The sequence below is a fragment of the Bactrocera neohumeralis genome, chromosome 4 (assembly GCF_024586455.1).
Source record: "Bactrocera neohumeralis isolate Rockhampton chromosome 4, APGP_CSIRO_Bneo_wtdbg2-racon-allhic-juicebox.fasta_v2, whole genome shotgun sequence".
NCBI lineage: Eukaryota > Metazoa > Arthropoda > Insecta > Diptera > Tephritidae > Bactrocera > Bactrocera neohumeralis.
In genome coordinates, this window is record NC_065921.1 from 16665148 (window position 1) to 16687199 (window position 22052).

Consider the following 22052-nt stretch of genomic DNA (forward strand, 5'->3'; position numbering starts at 1 on the left):
TTCATGTACATATGTATATGTATATATTTATGTCGATACGAGTATATTCCCATTTGTTTACTCAATATCATTAGTTGACAGTCTTCATATGCCGGCGCTAATCCTCAACACACGCTACACTTAACAAATAAACGCTTGTGCGGCGCTGCACACGGGAATAAATACATCAAAAGCAAACGGTAATTATGGGTTGCACTTTTCCATTTTAAAAGTGTGGCAGATAGCGGCATTATCGATTGACTGCCATTCAAGCTTGGTGCCATTAAGCAAAATCGATATGATATGCATATATGCTTAAATGTATATACAGACCAGTTACGCTGTGTCTCAGTATTTCTGTAATGATGCATCAACATCCCTGATTACTCATTTAAAAGTTGTCTTAAATTTTTTTTCTACTCATATGATCTCCAAGGCGGTAAGTTCAGTTTTTCAATATATTCGAAGCTCAGTCTTTTCAAAGTATCATTCTCTTAGCAATTGTAATAAATTGGAGACGTTGTACGTTATTCAAAAAATCGATTGAACTTATACTCGTATTTTGGTAGTCTATCGATTGTTTGTCATACATCGACATTTCAATTATCGATATCTTTAATATTCAGCTAAAGCACATTACTATATTATATTAAAAAAATTATCGATTTCAGGTACCTGTTATCGTTTAAAGATGCTCTTTATCGACACTTACTATCGATTTTTTATACTTGATACCGGTTGTATGTGTCTCTTATGGTTATTATAACAATCCTTATTTTATCAATACTATTTATCGATAAATCAGCATATATCGATATTTCGTTTATTGTTATCTCTAGTATTCAGCTCTAGTTTTTTATATATTGTAATGAAAAATATATCGGTTCAATTTAACGATTTAAGCTGCCTGTTATCGATTATATATTCTTGATACTGATTGTATTGATATCGATTTACTTGTTACGTGTTGGTATGTGCTTCTTTCGTTAAATATATCGATCCGAACTTCAGCAGTACAATGTATCGATTAATAAGCATATATCGATATTTCGTTTATCGTTATCTCTAATAATCAGCTACCGTTTTTTATTGTATAATATTATAATAAAAAATTTATAGGCGCAAATAAGTGATTTAATTTGCCTGTTATCGATTATAGGTTCTTGATACTGATTGTATTCTTATCGATTTTTTATACTTAATACGTGTTTCGATAAATATTTTAGCAGTACAATTTATCGATTCTAAGTATTCGTTGAAGGCTTTAGATTCCTGTGCAGATTACATTAATTTTTCAGAAGTTATCATTATTTTAAATATTCGTTATCGATTGCGTTAATATTTCGTAAGTATTTATTATAATTTATGGTTTTCAGGTACTCGTTATTAACTTTAGAAACTTGGTGCCGATTGTAGCACTGATCGTATGCGATTCACCGATTTCGAATACTTGTTATTGAATTTAGATATTTTGTAGCGGTTGCATGTAAAAAATCTTCTTTAACCTTTTGGTAAAAATAACGAGCCTAATTTTATCGATGTTTTTTTTACCGATCTTAGATATTATAGGGTTTAAACATTTGCTGTAGACTTGCACTACACACTTTATCGATTTCGAAAACTCATTCAATCTAAATACTATTTATCGATTTTTTAATTTTATCGATAAAATATATCGATTTTTGACACTCGTTATCGATTTTAGATACTTTATACCAATTGTATGTTCTCTTTAATGATTTCGAATATCAAAATGTATCGTTAAAATATATCGATTTTTAACACTCGTTATCGATTTTAGATACTTTATACCAATTGCATGTACTCTTTATTGCTTTCAAAAGCTTGCTATGGATTTTAGATAAAAAAATATCGACCTTAGAAAGATTATTTTAAATAAAAGTTATCGATTTTTCTTGGTTGCAGATAATTTTTTTTCTTTATTTTTACGATATTTTTTTTTGCTAAATATGTACTGTGTATTCAATAAATCGCCTGCACTTTTAGTGACTATAAAATATATCTTGACTTTTTCTCAATTAAAACTAATAAAGCACATCTGTCTTTTCATTAAGCAGCGTCAATAAGTTCACACATATCCACTAGATTCCAACTTTGCGACTGCTTCATAGGTGGGTAATCCCGTCTGATCGATGACCTTACTCATGTCAACTCTTATGATGCCACTATTGGCATTTAGAACATCCAAAGTATTATCCTCGGGTGAATTAGGCAACGAAACGTCGCCCGAAACGGTGCTTGCGGCAGCCTCGGTGTCAGCATTTGACGCGCACCTAGCGCTACTTGAAGCAACAGCTTCAACATTCACATTTTCGGTCAACTCCATGCATTGAGCTGCGGCCAAGCTCTCATGTTCGGTCACTGTCTGGTCGTTTGCGTTCTGATCGATCATTACTGTGGGGCTTTCAACAGCCGTTTCGTTGTGCAACTCATTAGGCTGCGCTTTTAGGTTGTTAGCGCCATTAATTCGTACGATGCTGCTGTTGTTATTGTTGCCATTGCTATCGCTATCAATAATTACAGTGGTTGGGGATTCCAAAATATTGACGACGCAAGCACATTTATCCAACCGTTCATGGCCCAACGCATCTGCTCCTCCTCTTCCGGCCATTTGGCGTTCACATCCGCCCCTGCCCTCCGTCAAAACCACATCGTCTAACGCAGTTAGCTGCTGACAGCTGTCACCTAACCTCAAATCCCGGCACACGCTTGCTTCACCATCCGCATCATTGTCATTAGCAGCTGCTGACGCCGGCGCACGCCCTGCAGCCGCTGTCGCTGTTGATGTTGAAGTGGTTGCGGGCACGTCCAATCCACTCTCCACTGACAGTGTGAGTGCATCATCGACGTCGTAACGAAATTTGCCACAAAGTGGGCAACCGCGACGATAATAAGTGCTTTGATGTGCGAGGTAACGACGTGCGCCCGACTTTGCTGTGAATTTCGCGGGCAACGTCAATGGCAGCGGCAAGGATTTGCGCGCCAACAACATCGGCGATATGTGACTGCGGCTGTTGTTGTTGTTGTTACTGCCATTGCTGCTGCCGGCTGCATTGGCCGCTGCCAGACTGGCGGCACCGCAGGGCGAGGATGTGGCATGTGAGGCGCGCACCGCCACTGCAGCCGCGGCAGCGTTCCACATATTCTCGACCTCAGCGCGCTGCAGCGAGCAGCATGACTGTGCGTTCAGCGCTTTCTTCATGTTGAAAAAGGCCGCACTGTTGCTGTTGCTGTTATATCTATTAGCCGACGCCGTGGGCTTGCCGCAAGCGAAGAAATTGCTGCAGCTATTGCCGCCAATGCTGTTGCCGCTGATGCTGATGTTGCAACTGCTGCTCAAATTGCCGTTGCTGTCGTTGTTCAGCGTGTCCATGGCCATGTTGCTGGTTGCGGCCGATGCGGATATTGTCGGTGTTGGCATGTCGTTGACGGTGAGCGTGGAACGATAGCCGGGCGGCGGCGAACTGTGTTGTAAATGCATTTGCTGTTGTTGATGTTGCTGCTGCTGTTGTTGTAGGCGGCATTGTTGTTGGTAAAGTTGGTGTTGCAGCAATTGTTGCTCCTGCATGGCCACCACGGCATCGTACGAAGGTGGCGGTTCATGATGCAGTGTTGCCAAAGTGGTGAAACCGTCGCTGGATTCACCCAAAAATAGTCCAGAGGTTTCGTAGCTCTATAAGGAAATAGAAAGAAAATAATATAGTTAAGTTATCTTAGTTTAAGGCATATATAGCTCGCATGGATTTTCTGATTTTACAACTGGTTTCATTTTGACCCGAATGTAACCAGTCTGTTGAAGACTAGTTCTTAACCAGTTAAAATGGTTTAAGTTATTTAAGTTCATGGCATATATATCTCGCTTATATTTTCCTAAACTGGTTTTAGAACTGCTTTCTTTTTGACCCAAATGCAACCAGTCTGTTGAAGACTAGTTCTTAACCAGTTAAAAAGGATTAAGTTATTTAAAGTCAAGGCATATATATCTCACATAGATTTTCCTAAACTGGTTTTAGAACTGCTTTCTTTTTGACCCAAATGCAACTGTTGAAGTTTTTACTAAACTAAGCTGTGATACAAGCTGATTTATCAAAATCAAGTTCTTGTAAGGAAAACTTTTTTATCTCACGAGATATCTTCACGAAATTTGGCTATGATTACTTTTTTAACCCACAGTACAATCTCCGTAGAAATTGTTCAGATCGGAGCACTATAGCATATAGCCGCCATACAAACTGATCAATCAAAACCATGTTCTTGTACAGAAAACTTTTTTATTTGACAAGATATCTTCGTGATAAAAGAGTTTTCATACCCTTTTATGCTATTATAAATACTCTTGTGAAGTGTATTATAGCGTCAGTGCAGCCGAAGTTAAAGTTTTTCTTGTTACTACACACTTACTGAGCAAGCGAAAAGTGTGGAAGCACACAGTAAATTATTTGATTGCATGTAAAATAGATAAATATTGTCTTCGTATGATTATGTGTGTTATTATTTGACAAACAAAAACCTAACTCGACGCCTTCATTGGTTGGTAAATATTCAAAAGGTGCTCACATTTATTTGAAGCGATGTTCAACATTGTTGTTTTTTTTTGCCATATTTTCTACTTATTTACTCTACGCATTTGACATAAAAATGCTAAAAATTAAAATAAATTTAAAAAAAGAAATATTCAATTATATTTTAAAAATTTTGTTAAGAAATATATACATAACTGCTTTTATTAATTTAATTATTATTTTTTCATATGTTGCTTTTATATAAATTTTTTTATCATTTATATGACATATTTATTAATCATATATTTCTGTAATATATTTTATTGCCAATTGTAATATTTATCATAAATTAACCAATATACTAGTATGGTATTAATCATACTTGAGTAACCTAAATAAATAAATACTGAATACTTCGTTAAATTATCACATAATCTCAGCAGTATAACCATCAATCAACCAAGTAATTAGACATATGATAGAAAAAAATTAATCTTTTACTTTTATAGATTTTTTAAACACATGCATATATATATAACTACTCAAATATATGTATGTGACTGAAAAACATGTATTAACTTTGACAAATTAAGGTATAAGCATTCATATGAGATCACTGCAAATGTAGTTACTCATACGCCTTGGTATCCTAAAACTACTGGCTTAGGAATATTGGTTACTTTTATTTTCCGCTAGTTCATGCTTTGCTTTCAACTACTTGAAGGAATAAACATTTTTATTATTTACATATTTATTCATTTAGAGCAACTAAAAATGTTGTGTAGTCGAAAAAGTCTCTTCGTATTGCGTCAATAGATGTCATTGCAGTCGTAAAAGTTTAATTCGGGGAAGTTGAAAAAAAGTTACAGCTCAAAAATGAGTGAAAATAATGAAGAAATTTATAAAAATTTTTTTATAAAAAAGGGAAGAATGCCACGGAAGCCACCATTGAAATTTTTAAAGTTTACGGAGACGATGCTGTATCAGTTCGTGTAGCACAACAATGGTTCGCTCGCTACCGTTCTGGAAATTTCAATTTATACTGATGAAAGTTTTACACTGATGGAATAATGTCTCTAGCGGAAATAGGCAAAAACTGGTCGATCAAAATGGTACATATTTGTTTATTTATTTATTAGTATAAATATAAAAAAAGTATTAGTATAAATATATAAAAAGTTTGAGTTTGATTAGAAATGCGAAAAGACTTTTTCGACTACTCAATATATTTTGTTGCATAAAGTTAGATTGTATGATTTGTTTCGGTTGTGAAAAATTAACTTGAACAGAGCTGAAAACAGGTATGGCATGGAAAATGTTATATTTAAAACTTTAATATCTAGTATAATTTTCAAAACGTCACCTAAAATGCAAAACAACGTAACATCACTTTTCATAAGTGTACAAGCGAAGGAAAAACGATAGAATAGAAACCACTCATATTGAAACAAAATTTGAGTTTTGGTTATAAATTGGTTATATACATATATGTTATATACTGATTAGAAAATGGTTATTTATTGGTTATGTCTGAGAGCAATATAAAACTCAATATCGATTTTTTTGATGATACGTTGTTTTGTATTTTGGGTGACGAAATATATTTCAATGAAAGTTCTAACAAATTTTCTTTAAACAGGTTTCTTTTAGACCACAGCTGAAGCATTTAGAAATGTTAAAAAGCGAAAAAATAATAGTAATATGAAACCCATTGGAAACGAAGATAATATTGCAAAGAAGAAAAATAATTTACAGACAATTTGATTACTCTGATTTCGTGAAAATTTCAAGTAAATTTCTCTATTGAAATCTCCATCTTTTGATGGTATAAAAAATATATGATATGCGTTGCTACTGTAAGTTTTATCACAAAATGCAAAAAAGACACCACTAAATGATGCAAAACTGCCCCTTCTCGACTACCCATCGTCCGAAAATTAGTTTTTTCTTTAAACTTTTGTTATATTCGCTTCCTTTTTTTAATATGTTTCATACTATTATCATTTTTATTTAATTTTTTTGGTCTCAAAAATTATTGCGCCTCTTTTATTTCGGTTATAGAAGTAATACTTTATCTCTTTTGTATGAAACTCTACAAATTTCAGCATTTCAATTAATTACTCAAACTCTCCAATTCTTACTAACAATTTCCCCACTCAGTTCTACTTTAATCAATAAGGATATATAGCTCTGCTTTAATCGATTTCAATTTAGTGTTGACATATGGAACTTACAATTTATATGCATGCATGCACTGTAGTTGTGGCGCGCTAAGTAAACAACAAAAAGCAAGTATATTACACTTTACTTGCTTGTGCTATTAATTTACTGATTTAATGATGGCAAATGTCCGATTTAACCCAAAAACTTATCACAGCAACTGGTGTTGACATGACGCCGCCTTTAAAGGCAAAGGCGAAGGCAAACAGAAATGTCGCATAAAACTTAATTATGTTTACTTAGCAGATATGTACTATCAATAAAGTCGAAGAAAGACAGCTCAACTTGCAAGAAAAGCGCTTGATTTAATGTGGTGTGGTTTGTAAAGAACGCCATTTCGACGAATTTCGCTGACCAAAGTGAAACGTTGAAAAATAGTGACACGGCGAACAGTCGTAAAGTCACATTAAGGTGAAAGGATATACGTCTACTGTGGATTGGTGTGGCGTGGAAAATACTATTTGTTATGATTCACTACAATTAGTTGTTGTTAGTTGCGTTCGACTATACTTTTCTCATCACTAATTGTCACAGCGTTAAATTTCGTATTACTTTCTTAAAATATAATTACAACTAGCTGCAGACATGTTCTAAAAAGTAGAGCAAACTTATAAAATATTTAACATACGTTGAGTTGCGCCTAATTACGTGCAGCACATTATTTCCTTATCCACGCACCCAATTTTGTAAGTGACCGGTGTCCTGTCAAGTTCTGTACTTAAGGTTCTGCATATGAAGTGAGTATTGATTACATATTTTTTGATGGTGGATGACTATTATTAAACAGCACACACTGGTGGAGCGGATGTATGTACATGTGTTTGGAGGTTATGCTGGCTAGTTGCGGCCTAACTACGATAATAGCTTGATAAATCAGTGAATCACTTAAGCAAAAATACGATTTGAGATTTCCACACGACCTTAAATATGTTTTTTAGTAAATGATTGAAGGGAGAGGATTTTTGATAATAATTTCGAATTTTTAAGCCACTCTGAACTATAATTTTTTCCATAAATAAACTACTTTTTGTCACTATTTTGTCAAAATCGAAATTTAGACTAGCCTTTCTATCATTAACTATATTAATCCATAGAAATATTAATTTTTTTTTGGTTTTGGACTTGAGCTAATTCCAATTAGAACAATTGAGCAAGAGCTTAGTTTGGGCTTAAGAGGTTACATGGGTTTACGGGTTTCAAAAAATCGATTTTTTTATTGTCTTATTAAATTCTACAACACCTCTAAAATATTGGAATATTGTTTTAAATTTTCAAGTTGATCCGAGTAATAGTTTTGGGGATTCATCACTGAGAACTTGCGCGCTCGAGGCTAGCTAGGCTAAGTGCGCCGTCTATAAATGCGTTTTTCTCGAAACTGGGTTTTTGAAGTCGGTTGGTACGATTTCTCTAAAACTACTCAACCGATCTTCATAAAGTTTCACATTTATCTTTGAGATACAATTAATTCTTAAAGACTTGGACGAAGGAGTTTTTTTCGATTACAATTATTTGAAAAAAAAAAGTCGCGAAATTTTCAATTTTTTTGTAAAAATGTCTGCCAAAAATACAATTTCCAGTTTTTTCCTTCGTCCAAGCTTTTTTTCACTTTAGTTGATACTGTAAGAAGTTATTCTATCAACGCGGGCGCATCTTTTTTCCGAGGGATCACCGGAAATAGCGTCGCAATGGCCGAGTTAAAATTTTTTTTTTCAAATATTTCAGAATTTATTCGTTAATACAGGTAGTGTGTTTGTAACAATAAAAAATTCTAATGAAATTTTTAATTTTTTATATGAGAAAAAAATTGTTGGAAAAAGGCTATTTTTACCCTAGGACTCCCATGTAACCCCTTAAGTAGCTTTTTAACTATGAAAATAATCATTTAAAGCCCACCCACGATTATTTGTGATTTCCCACAGGCTACTCATGTTATTTACCGTTAGTAGGTTAGTACGTTAGTGATTAACTTACATCATTAAATCGGCAATAAAATGACATATCCAACTGCCTTCCTATTGTAAACTATTTTAAGAAAACACCTTTTCCTTTCCACTGAACACTAGCCCAACAAATTCACTTACACACACATCAATGTATGTACATTATTTTGATATCCCAAATTCGAATATTGATTTCTTTACCTTTGAGCAACAAAAATAAACTATTTTGTATACTATTTTGTAGCTTTCTTATGAAATATATGACCACAAAACAAAAATATGCACATATGCAAAGGATCGATAATACACTACACTTACATATATATATATATACGAGCATGTATAGCATATGATACTCGTAATTATTCGGATATACCGCTTTCTTGCATCAATATAAATACTTTATGATAAAAGCAATGTGGGTGTCTTGTCACAGTAAAACCTGAAGTGACAATTTTTTGCCGAACCTTGGTAATTCGCAGGAACTCTAGTGAGTTTTTCGGCCCCAGCAAAATTTCCATATTTCTAGTTGCAGGGGTTCTTATCAGTTATTATCTAATTGGCATTCGCACAATAAGTTATAAATATTACAGGATACTATTTGCTGAACTGCTTTCGGACATTTCCAGCACGGGATGAAATATCATAGATCTGACACCATCCAGGTAAACTTGCGAATCGGAATAAATCGATCGGTCCGTGGCGTTTTAAGATTTGCCGCAGCAAAATCAGAAATGGCAATTTTCTTTTCACCCTAGATAATCCGTGCAAAATGAGATCTAGTGTGTCCCTCTCAATTGCCCTCAGCAAAGTACGTTAGTTCCAGGAGTTTTTTTGTTCGAACTTCAGGAGTTACCTGTCATCACAATGAATGTGTTTTTAGTTGTTGAAGTATAAGCCACTTCTCATAGATCTGCTGTATGACCTATACTTTACTCGAAAAGCTACTTGAGTCTTTTGGACCAGCAGTACAAGAATTATTCTTATGATTTTTAGTTGAAAATTTTGATATAAAGGGTGTTTTAGACATATGGTTTCCAAGAAGAAATAAAGAGCATATAAAGATAACTGGTTGCTATTATGTTTTAAAAATGATTTCGCCTTACTGACCGCCGCGGTTGGCTCGCCTAAATTCCAGCCGAGAGACCAAATGGCAACAATAACAATCTCTTCCAAAGCATTAACAATAATTTTTTTTTAAAGAAATGTGGCCAATGATTCCCCTTGTGTAACAGTGAGTTTTCGTCTCCATCTCCTTTAGGGCTCATTCACCAAATGTGCGTCGCGCTTGATGATCATTCGACTTCAATTCTTGCACGATTTGGATTTTGTGAGGCCGCAAAGCAATAACCTTCCGCAAAAACTATTCTATGAGGTCGACGGGCACTGCTCCAATTGTTGTGCACTATTCATTCGGGCCGTCTATGATATTCTAAATAACAGTTTCTGTATGAAAACGAACAAAGACTGGAGTGTGGGTGAAGATAATATCGAAACGCAGTTCAAGCAGAGCTTCTAATAAAACAATAAACTTTGGTCCAAATTAATCATGGTTAGCTTTTTAAATATTTTTTCTGAGTCCCAAAATTTTGTTCGATTTTTGGGATATTTTCCAGTTTACTTATTTTAACGCAATCCTTTTTACTTGGTTAACTGCTTTTATGAAATCAGATCATTTAAGCTATTAAGGCTTAAGTCGACCTAATTTGCTTCGACCGGAACTAGGAGCGCAACCAAGTGCTTCATACTCACAGCACGCACCTCTAACCTCTAACCACTAAGCTAACAGCTGCTAATGATTACAAAAAGTTAAACTATCTATTACACACTGCAAACTCCCCTAATACCCAATTAAAAAAAGCGCTGCCCCTCATTAAAGCGTTTAGGTGCCAACTTACCTGCTCCACACTATATATTTCCATGTTGGGATCGCTTTCCAGCCATTGGTGTTGTTGACGATATGCCGCTTCGGTGCGCTTCTTTATGTTGCGATGGCAACAATAACAAACAACGCATAAAATGGTGGTAACCACTGACAGCATGGCGCTGCAAGAAAAGGTCAAATACAAACAAATAAATATAAGAAAACAGAGGAAAATGAGGAAAATTGGAGAAGCAGACGAAGGCTACATTAATATTAAAGCAAGAAATACAGTTATTTCGATTATTTTGGGTTCAAGCTGTTAATCTAATGAATATGCAAGTAGTGACGTCATTGACTTGATGTGACGTGAAGTGATGGATATTTTTTCTGGTAGAAATTTTTGATTTCCACGAGGCTTTCGTTCGCTATAAATAACCTCAACGTGGGTGTCGATAAAAAGAGAAATTTATGCCAGCACTTGAAATGGTTTCTGGATTAACATTCTATAATACTTATTGTTTCACACTTATGCACTTCTTTTGTTGGTCATAAATATTTTAAAAGTAAAATCAATAGAGTGACCAACGTGTAAGCGGCGCGCGTGTTCGCGTGACTTTTGTTTCACTTTGGGTCAATCGCATTTAACATGCAACTCATTTACGTATGTATATATATAACTAAATATATATGTATATGGTCTATGTAATGCATGTTTGTTCACAATTCGGTAAATACAAATAAAGTTATTGAATAATTACATTTATATTTATGGTCCAAACGCATAGTCAATAATCGGTCATTACTCTTGAGTATGGCCATAAGGTGCAGAAATGCCTCTGTTATAACGGTTGCAAGTTATCAATTTCAGTAAAAATTGCATTAATTGTGCTTTGGTATAAAGATATTGGCTACATTTTTCATTTCAAGCGAAATTATACCAAAAATAAATGCGATTGCTTTGTTAAAATGACAGTTAGGTTTGCTTTGTAGACACGTGATGCATTTGTATAAGTGTTTGTATGTGCGCTTATGTAATTTAATATAATTGAAACAGGCAGACATTGCTATTGTCACAATATCCTTATTGGTTTAGCGGACTATTATTATGGTCATAAAATTCTGTAATTTAGCACAAAATGTACTAAATTGAATATTATATACTAACAGAATTGTAAGTATATATGCAAAAGCAAAACAATATATCGTTTTTGCTCTAAAAATAACATGTTTCAGGTCAATATAAATGTTTTCTTAATATTTAACAGTTTTTAAAATTCTTTGCTTTATTTTACTCGCTTAAGGGACATATTTAGTGTGACAGCCTAAAAATGATTTTTGGAATTTTTGGGAATTTAAAAAGCAATGTGTAAATTATTTTATAGTTTTAAAAAAGAAAAAGTCGCCTTGTGGAAAATGCTCTAGAGATCAATCTCAAAAATTTTGTCTAAGTGACTATGGATCCAAACTCGGTTTTAAGTCAGCGAGTTTTAAGGCGAAGTTTTTTTTGGGATCATAAAAATGTGTTCGGCAGTTTTTGGGATATCCGAATGAGTTTTAAAAGATAAGTGCATTTTTATATTCTATTGATCATTTGTCGCAAACGCCCAAATCGGACAACAATATCACATATCTGCCATACAACTAATTATTAAAATTTTTTAAATTAAAAATATATATTAACTAAATTGAGCTAAAGTCATCGATCAATTGGAATCAAATAAATCGCTGTGGGTAAAAAATATTTGATCGATAAAAAATATTATATCGAAAAAAAATTATCGAATATAAATTATAGAAAAAAATTTGTATAGAAAAAAATATTTTATCGAAAAATAAAATGTTTGATGGATAAAAAAAAAATTAATCAAAATGTTGTTATTGCAAAAAATTTATCGAAAAACAATATTTGATAAAAAAAATTTAGTTAAAATGTTGTTGTCGAAAAAAATATTTTATTTCATACAAAATATTTGATCGAAAAAAAATAATTAAAATGTTGTCGCCGCAAAAAAATTTATCGAAAAAAATATTTTATCGCCAAAACAATTGATGGAAAAAATATTTTAAGCAAGCAAAATATAGATAGATAGAAAAAAATAATTAAAATGCAGTTATCGCAAAAAAATTTATCGAAAACAAATTTTTTTGCGCTAACAAATATTTTATCGAAAAAAAATTTTTAAATGTTGCCTAAAAACTATCGAATTTATGGAAATTTCAAAATAGCTGTTAATTATATTTAGCATAGTTACATTATATTTAGTGTAAAGGTAAATTTAATTTATTCTCTCACATAAAGTTCTTTAAAAATATACATACATTTTAAAAATATCGAGCGAATGTGATTGAAAAAATCTCGTATTCTAACTTTTAGCCGCTAATCGCAAGTACATAGATTGTTGATAACAGTAAAATATGTTTAAAAATATTTAGAAGAAATATCGCTTAGTTATTATTGTAAAAATTTTGATATCGAAAATCACGAAATACGCTCGAAGTAATATAAATTTTAAAATTCTATCACAATGTAAAAAATTAAAAATTATACCAATAAAAAATTGAGATATAGACAAAAAAAATCCTAAAATCCTGCATTTTTTTAAAACAATAAAAAATACTAAATCCTGCGCCACACCAGAAAAAGTTTATCGATTATTTTCGATAACTATCTGAACAGACTAAAGTTTTCTATAGCAATTTAAATGCCCCTGTTTCACATTTCAAACCCAAAAGTACTTTCAAAAATTTATTAACTTTCAGAAAACATACAAAAAATTAGATTTAAAAACATTGTCAAAGAACAGAAAATAAAATGTACGAAAAATTTAAAATTATTTAAAAATTTAAAATATTTTATCAAAAAAAGTAATTAAAATTATTTAAAATTTCAATTTGCATGTGGCGAAAATTATCGAATGAGCGCTTAAGTGATGGTTAAAAGCACACACTGCGGTTGGGCTTGTGTAGCAATCTTTGTTTACAATAATGTTGTGCTGTCTTGTGTATGTACATATGTGCCTGTGCATTTGCACTAACTCACCCGCATAACAGTAAATTGGCATTTCCATTAATTGCGTGCGGATACGACTGATGGCCACTGCCGATATTGCCACCGCTGCTAATGCCACCTGGACTGTGGCCGAAGAGGCCGCTCACGCCGAAACTGGCGCGTATCGTTTGCAATCCGTTGCCGCCGTCCGCGTATGTGTTAATTATACTCGTATATGTCTCATTGCTGTCATCGCTGCTATTGCCGGCGGCGCTCTCATCGGTGTAACTAACATCGTCGATAATTTGATGCTTATTATTGTGTTTGTTGTTAACAATTGTTGTTGTCGTTTCTGTTGCTGTTTGTGTTTGCTTAAAGTCAACATTTGTTGTTGCTGTGCTTTCCTTTGCACTTTTCCGCTGTACATTTGATGTTGCAGTTGTTGCTGTTGTTGTGGTTGTTGTTGTCATATTAACCACATTTGAAGTGTTGTTGTGCTTATTGTGCATGAGCGATAACGGTGCAATTACTGCTAAACGTCTTAAGGACATCATCGAGACTCTTTGTTATTGGTTCAACGTCGCACTAGTGAGTTAGAAAAATTGTTTTGATTATATTTTTCTGACGTAAATCGGCTATATTTGCGCGTTTTTGTTTACATTTGCTTTTAGTCGGGTTGTTAAGTAGTTATGGATTACCTATGGTAGTTAAAGCACAGTAAATAACTTAAGAAGCCACTTCAATGATAATAGTATTTATATATTATTTTTCGCATAACATAACCTAAAAACTTGAAAAAAAAAATGTTTACTTCGGTTGCATCGAAGCTCTAATACTCTTAACATCGTTAACATTTGAATTTTTATGACATAACGGGAGATAAAAAGATGATTATATTGATTTTGTTCGGTCAGTTTGTATGACAGTTATATGCTATAGCAGTCCGATCTGAACAATTTGTTCGGAGATTGTAGTGTTGCCTTGGAGAATAATTTGCGCCAAATTTCGTAAAGATGTTTTTTCAAATGAAAAAGTTTTCCATACAAGTATTTGATTTTGATCAGTCATTTGTATGGCAGCTATATCCTACAGTAGCCAGATATTAGTGCTTCCGACAAAGAAGCAACTCCTTTTAGAGAAGTAGACGTATGCAAAAATTCAGATCGGTATTTCTAAAACTGCGGAACTATTTTGCGTATAAGCAGCTAGGCAAACGGGTCAAAGGACAGTCTTGGATAAATCGACTCATCTCGTCACGCAGATCATTTTTATATTCTTTACAAAATATTCGACATTTCCATCTGGTTCTTGCAAACTTCATGGCAAACTTAATAAATCACAGGGTCTAAAGAACTTTCACTTTAAATATCCGTTTTTTTTGATATTTCCTGCACAATTTCTTGTTAGTCAGTCGTTACTTAGCACAAAAATGTATCCAAAAATCTGGCTGAAGCTTAAAATTCGCTCGTGAAAAGTTACTTTACTTTTCTTTTTCAAGTTTTTGATGAATATCTTTCAAGGTCTCACGGTAAGACTTCATAAGATCCATACAACGACTTTGTTATTTGTGAACTATATTACCAAAAGTTTTTAGAACTTATTTTGAGAAACTCAATAATGCTTATATGCACTTCATTACGAGGAAATTTACCACTGTTCTGAGAAACTTTCCCTATTTCAAATTGATATCATTAAAAAGATGAAGGATTTACAAAATTATTGTAAGGTTAACGCAGTGGGAATTGTTCATTATTATTCTCATAATAAGACTACAGACAGAAGCTTAATTTCATTACATAGGCTCATAATCTCTACAAAACTCAAAATTTCGGTTTTTCTTAATCTAGCTAAAATAACGTCTCCACGTCTCCGGAACAGATCTGGATTTAGATCAAGCAAAGAACTTTCAACACGGCAGCATTTCTACAAATATGTTTGAAGAATTTTTTACATCGCTGCAAACATAAATCTTTATCGGTTTTTATTGTCGTGTGAATTAAGTAATGTTACTCATACGACCTGTTGGCTACTTCATTATATTTCTGTAAGGGGCTCTAACTTCTAAGTAGGCATTCGAAGGTACATATTGTTTGAAATTGAGTTTTTTTTTAGCCTACGATTCACTACATCATATTACATATCATGTATGTAGCATAAAACTTGCAGTTTCCGCTGTCAGTTATAACCATTTATAACCAATATATACCCAGAAGTGCAATAATGCATGATCTCATACCGCATTGGTTACTCGCCATCATTTCGCCACATTTTCAACTAATATCGCGCCGCAACCACCGCATTCGCCTGATTTAGATTCGTGTAACTTCTGGCTATTCAACAAATTCACATGACCTCTCCGAGGGCACCGATTTGACTCAATTGAGGATATAAAAGCTGAATCGAAGAAGGCTCTGTTGGCCATCACGACGGGGAATTTTTCCAAGTGCTATGATGACTGGAAAATTCGTTGGCATAGGTGTATTGCAGTGGGAGGGAATTACTTTGAAGGAGATGAAATAGACAAAATTCACCTTTCAATTTGATTATAGTAGTACTTATGTATTTAGAATATGTGTGAAGCTCACAATTTGAAATATTCATCGCTCTTTTCTATTTCATGGTCAATCGGAAACAAGTTCCTTCGTATTTGGGAAGAGTGTTATAGCATTGGCAAAATAACAATTTCTTTACAAATAATGATGATTTAACTGAAAAGTTCGATTTTTGAAGGTCTCTTATTCATTTACCCAAAAAAAATATTACGTTTCAAAAGAAAATTCCTTCATTCAAGTATGAGATATTGCAGCTTTTAAGTAGACTGCAAACAATTAGATCGATCCGGATTACGACCCACGTGATCTTTGAGAAACTGTGTTCACCACAATGCGTCTTTTTGAAAAGCATTATTTTGATATAATTGATATTTGGGTGCTCATGTGGGGAGCTGTAACTTTGGCTCTAATGCTCAGATCTTTAGAAAATTTGCAAGAATTAATCTCAAAAGTATACAATTTGAGAAAACGTAATAAAAAACAAATATATACTCGTATAACGCCTTAAGCTATCGAATTTTGTAGGTGATCTATATATCGACTATTTCAAATTTTACAATGCGCCTGATTGTAGGCAAAGCTTTTTCTCTGCTTCTACTAAATTTTTTGTTTGCCAAAAATAAATATTGTAGAAGCATACATTTAGGATGGCATTCAGAGAAATTGTGAAGGTCTAAAATATGACTACTTATTTACTCTAATATTCGATACAACACTTGGGTAAATTATTAGAATAAATTTAAAAATAAATATAGAACAAATATAAAAATAAAAATAAAATATTTTTTTTTTTTGCGTTTTTAGGCATGTTGGGCGAATAAAAGTTAAATTCGATTTTCAAGGTAACAAGAAAAGCCTTCTAAGTTAAAAAAAATTATTAATATTATTAAAAAATTAGTAACATGCTTTTTTAGATTAAGTTGTGTGAATAAAAAAGTGTTAAATTGTTGGAAAAAATATGTAAAAAAGTAATAATTTGCGGTTTTTTTGGTCTTGTGCGAATATAATTCTGAGTTAAAGTCGATTTTCAAGGCAACAAATAAAATTCTTAAGTTATTTGAAATAAAAAAATATAAACATTTGAAAAAAATAATAATTTTCGTTTTTTTAGGTTATGTTGTACGAGTGTAGTATAATTCCTAGTTAATGTTGATTTTCAGTGCCCAAAAAAAAGTTTAATTATTTGAAATTGAAAAAATATTAAAATTTAATAAAATATTTTCGGTTTTACGGTTATGTTATGCGAATGTAATATAAGTCCGACATTTTCAGTGCACAAAAAAATCCCTCTAAATTAAAAAAAATATTTTACCTTCTAAGAAGGTTTGAAAATCGATTTTGAGGACAAAAAAAAAATTATGAAAATAAAAAATTTTCCGAAAATAATCTTATAAAATATTGAAAACGATTTTGCACACGCTTCATTTTAAGTATTTATTCAAAATTACATAACATTTCATATTTGAAATTTTTTCTAACATTTTTTGTCTGTAATAAAGGAATTCAAGACTCGTAGATAATTGAATTTGATTTTCTTATAAATATTAAAAGATTTTTTATATAATCAAAGCAAATTCCTTACATGCCACAAATCCTTTCACTGAATTATTACAAAACCCTCTTAGGTAATTAAACCACACACACAAAAGTCAGATGCATCGATTAGTTCACCGATTCACCAGCTAACAGAACACACTCACGATTATTAGTTGCAATTTAATTGAAGGAAATCATTTACTTATTTATTTATTTTTATCTTTTAGCAAAATTATAAATCTTTCTTTTGACGTTGTTACTTTAGCGCTGATTTCAACTGTGATTACAGATTACAGTGTTAATTGAAAATCACTTGCTTTGCTCACTGACAGTTATATTGCATTAAACGCTTTTCAAATAACGATTTTCTTACTGCGACTTTCCTTCGGTCGTCCATCACGACTACGCAGCTCGCTCACATCTACCAAACTAGTAGGACAGGATAGAGAGTACGTGCTAGCGAGTCTAGTCTAGTCTAGCACGATTGCCAGTTACGAAACTAATACAAGCGCAGTGCAGGTGTGAATATGTCTGTGTGTTTGTATTAGTAAGACTCCTGCCACCTGCATTGCGTTCGTGCTTCATTTACACTCCTACTTTCCCACTTGGCGTTTGTGTGACGCTTTCACTGTTCTAAATAACGGTCCAATATTACAAATAATACTATGCATCAGTTAATTGCACAATTTAACGGTTAGTTTGTAAAGTGATGTCTATTTTGTATATTAACTTTTTGTTGTACTTTGGGGTCTACTTATGACTTTTAATTTCGTGTTAAAGTAATCTATTTAGGGAAGAACAAAAATGAGTAGTTATTAATATTTAATGCAGGACTCGACGTCAGAATGTCCTAATTAAATTTATAATAAGTTGAGTTTGAGTTAAATATGTCGTGTTTAACTTATGAATAGAAGATATATATTGCTAATGTTCCAAATTTTACTTGTTTAAATTGAATTTAAATTTATACCGTCACGTACTGTATTTAGTATGCACTTAAAAGGGCTTCTCATGCTTGAAATTATTATAATTTTTTGGTATAAACTGTATCGGTGAACTTCATCAAAAGCACGGAGTGGTTCAGAGGGGACGCAATTAACCTCATAAAAGCGTAGATGCAACGTCAGACATCTCCACCTATCTGCCTATAATTTTTTTAGACATTTTTCATGGGAAACATTTTCTTACAGCAATTGGTTTTTTTATTTTTTGAAAATGAATTCGTTTTAGGTACTTTTTTAATATCCAAACTTTCGGTGAAATTCGGTTAGATATACTATATGTGTCATGTGTTATAATTCTTCTATAAATACCTATATCTTCCGCTAATTTGATAACCAACTGTTTTTCTTACTTGATTGTGAAACTTTTCAACTTCATCCTAAATGTAGGCAACGTTTTTCTACGATTTGACTGCACTAAACATCTCCTGTCATAACTTTTCCAAAAATACCTATATCTTCCGCTAATTTGATAAACAGCTGTTGTTCTACCATGATTCTGAAACTTAAACTATTTTCTCCTAAATGTAGGCCAACTGTTTTTTGCAAAATATGTTTCGAACTAAAATAAACTGAACATAAATTTAAAAAGTCTGACTTTTATAGCGGTTATAATTTAAAAAATAAAAAGAAAACTGAAACATTGCATACAATTAGGCGCTTTTCTAAAAACCTCAGTGAAGTACGGTTACACTACACTATGTGTCATGTGTCATAATTTTTCCAAAAATACCTATATCTTCCGCTAATTTGATAAACAACTGTTGTTCTACCTTGATTGTGAAACTTAAACTATTTCATCCTAAATGTAGGCAAGTCTTTTCTGTAAAGTTTGGTTCGTACTAAAATAAAGGTAAACATTAATTTAGAACGTTCTTACTTTTACAGTATTTAAGAAAAAAATAAAAATCTTGCAACATTGCATACAATTAGGCGTTTGCCTGAAACCCAATTTCTAAGCAATGTTACTTGACAATTACACAACAAACCAAATTATCGCTTACGCCTAATAATAATTTAGCTGGCATTGGTTTAAATTTACTAAATTATTTATTATGCTATTAATAGTTATTCTAAAAAAAATTGCCTACATTCAGGCGCATGTTTGAATATCAAGCAAAGTCTATCAATTTATAAAATTTTCACATGTTCACATCTCAACATGTTGCAATGACTTAAGCCTACATTTGTCAGTAAGTAAAAATTAAAAAAATTCAGAAGGATCTTGGAAGAAAATAGTTTCTAAAGAAAACTTGTTTTCAGTAATAGATATTAAAAGAGTTGTAGTAATATAAAAATGTATGGTTTTTTTGTTTCTTGTATTTTTTTTTGTGTTATAATCTTTAAATGTGTTTGTATTTTATTTATTTTTTTTTAATTTAATTTTATTTTTTGTTTAAATTTAGTTTTACTTTTTTTATTTTAAATTTTTCTATTTTCATTTTTTTATCTTTATTTTTTTTTTTAATTTTTTTTATTTGTTTTTTTTTTTTATTTTTATATTTGTTTTGTTTTTTTTTTATATTTGTTTTTTTATAATTTCTTAAATCTTTTTCTAAATGTTTTTGTTTTGCTTAATTTTTTGTTTGCAATTTGTTTCTTTTTATAATTTTTATTTTCTCTTTAACATGCAGTTTCTTTTTTAATTTCATTACAATTAAAAAAATTGTTCACGCACACCGTTAAATTTATTTGCAAACGACTTTCTGAATCACCCAAAAATTTTTCTCACTGTAACCTTAAGCGTTCGCATTAACACGCACAGTCATAACAAAGAGTTCACTCGCACGAGCATCGAAGCCTATCGAAATCAATTCGTACAACTTGACACTTGGCCGCCATTTGTTCGACTGAAAACTGCCGACCGCCAACAATATTATTGCGAACGATCCACGCTTTTCGATACTGAAAAGACAAAAACATTCCTTCAGCGCATACTAAAGACCTCAACACACACACACACTCGGTCACATACGCTTGCAAATATGCTCTACTAACACGACAACATTGGAAATATATGCACACAACATAAATGCATAGGGCGCCCATTTCCGGCCGCCACCCAACGACCTTCCCATCGGCAATCGGCTCATTCGCAAAGGACACGCAACTCTTGCAGATAACAATCGGCTACTACGTACACTTAACTGTATCGAATCGAATCACTCTCGCCGCCGCTTGCGGCTTTTACAAACTGCTGTGTCGGCTTTTGCTTGCTGATGTTGTTGTTGTTGTTGTTGCCGCATAACAGTACCATATTTTAGTGTAGGTTCGGAAGTACCGTAACAGCAGACAGATTATTTGCTAGTACGAATTGGGCTAACAAAAGAGAAACACGCTAAGCTGCTCTCTTTTGTTGGCACACAAAGCAGCCGTTAAAGAGTTTCGTCAAGCACAATTTGCCATTGTTTTTCCTCATCAATTTAACTACTTTACTACTAAGGTATTTTGTTTTCATGTTTGTGACATGTGCACAAACTAACTATATTATACATCTATTTGGCCATAAGATTTGCTGTCAGAAATTTGGTTCACTTGAAATATAAACAAGGACATTTCGTGTCCTTAACGGTAAAAAAATGTTTTAAAAACTATTTGTTCTCTAGTAAATGTTAAAGGTAATGCTTCGGCGGAATAAAATCCTTATAAAATATTTAATAAAAAATTAAATTTTCGCTCAGGGTTTTTACCTGAATTAATTCAGTGGGCCTAGGCTGCAAAAAATCATAATAATAAGGCTAATTAAAAATATTTGTGTTATTGTTATTATGTTTTTCGGCAAATTTTTAATTAATTAATTTTCTATAAAAATCGATTCCTTTCATAGAAAATACTTTATCGTAATCCTCAGAAGGTTTTATGTTCAGTTACTCCATTCTCTTAAAGGGTTACTACTGTGAGCAAAAAATAGTAAGACTTTTTAATTTAAATTTCGCGCTAAAACCTATTCGTCGAAATGTTTTTTTTTTCTAGGTTGATATGACTGTCTGTGACATCAAACATCAAAATCATCATTAGTGTTTAGTATATACTTGTCTTTCTGAAGTACAAAGAGTGCATTCGGCGATTTTTACGATGAGTGAAATTATTCAACAAAGTTTGACCGGAAGCAAATGTCTGGTGCCAAAACATTCAGAATGTTGGTATAGACCTTCAATGATAATGGTTTTTGATTAGTACAAATTATTCAAAGAGCGAACGTGAACGCGTTGACCACGAACCACGTCTAGGACGGCCATCAACATCAACTGATGATGAACCTATCAATAAAATAAAGGAATTTGTGCTTGAGAACAATTAACAGTCAGAGATCTTACTGGCGTCGTTGAGATATCGGAAGGATCAGTGAAAATCTTTTTGAAAGATCATTTGCAACTAAGAAAAGTGAAAGCACGTTTGGCTCCAAAATCATTAAATTTTTTCGAGTAACAGCGTCGCGGTAACGTCT

The 22052-nt window shown here is 32.6% G+C and overlaps 2 protein-coding genes across 10 annotated transcripts in view; one reads left to right on the plus strand and one right to left on the minus strand.

The window, feature by feature from the left end:
• The window catches only part of LOC126757074 (probable beta-hexosaminidase fdl), a 49089-nt gene that overhangs the window by 7741 nt on the left and 19296 nt on the right, over positions 1-22052 (plus strand). The window lies entirely within an intron of this gene.
• LOC126757073 (uncharacterized) lies at positions 1890-20459 on the minus strand. 9 transcript variants are annotated; one of them, XM_050470661.1, is made up of 4 exons: positions 20343-20459; positions 13567-14100; positions 10561-10708; positions 1890-3673 (listed from the first exon to the last, which is right to left on the minus strand). In XM_050470661.1, exons 2-4 carry the CDS (start codon positions 14067-14069, stop codon positions 2069-2071), a joined length of 2256 nt encoding a protein of 751 aa, XP_050326618.1. In that variant the 5' UTR covers positions 14070-14100; positions 20343-20459; the 3' UTR covers positions 1890-2068. The 9 variants fall into 9 exon arrangements, with proteins under 9 accessions (XP_050326618.1, XP_050326617.1, XP_050326614.1 ...); XM_050470660.1 differs by having other exon boundaries at positions 20283-20459; XM_050470657.1 differs by having other exon boundaries at positions 13567-14213; positions 20283-20459.

Excerpts from the sequence above, each read along its gene's own strand:
- LOC126757073 (XM_050470661.1), bottom strand. The coding sequence starts at position 14,069 with ATGATGTCCTTAAGACGTTTAGCAGTAATTGCACCGTTATCGCTCATG. Across the intron at positions 10,709-13,566 it reads GCCAATTTACTGTTATGCGG|CGCCATGCTGTCAGTGGTTA; the intron begins GTGAGTTAGTGC and ends CTTTTCTTGCAG. Across the intron at positions 3,674-10,560 it reads AAATATATAGTGTGGAGCAG|AGCTACGAAACCTCTGGACT; the intron begins GTAAGTTGGCAC and ends ATTTCCTTATAG.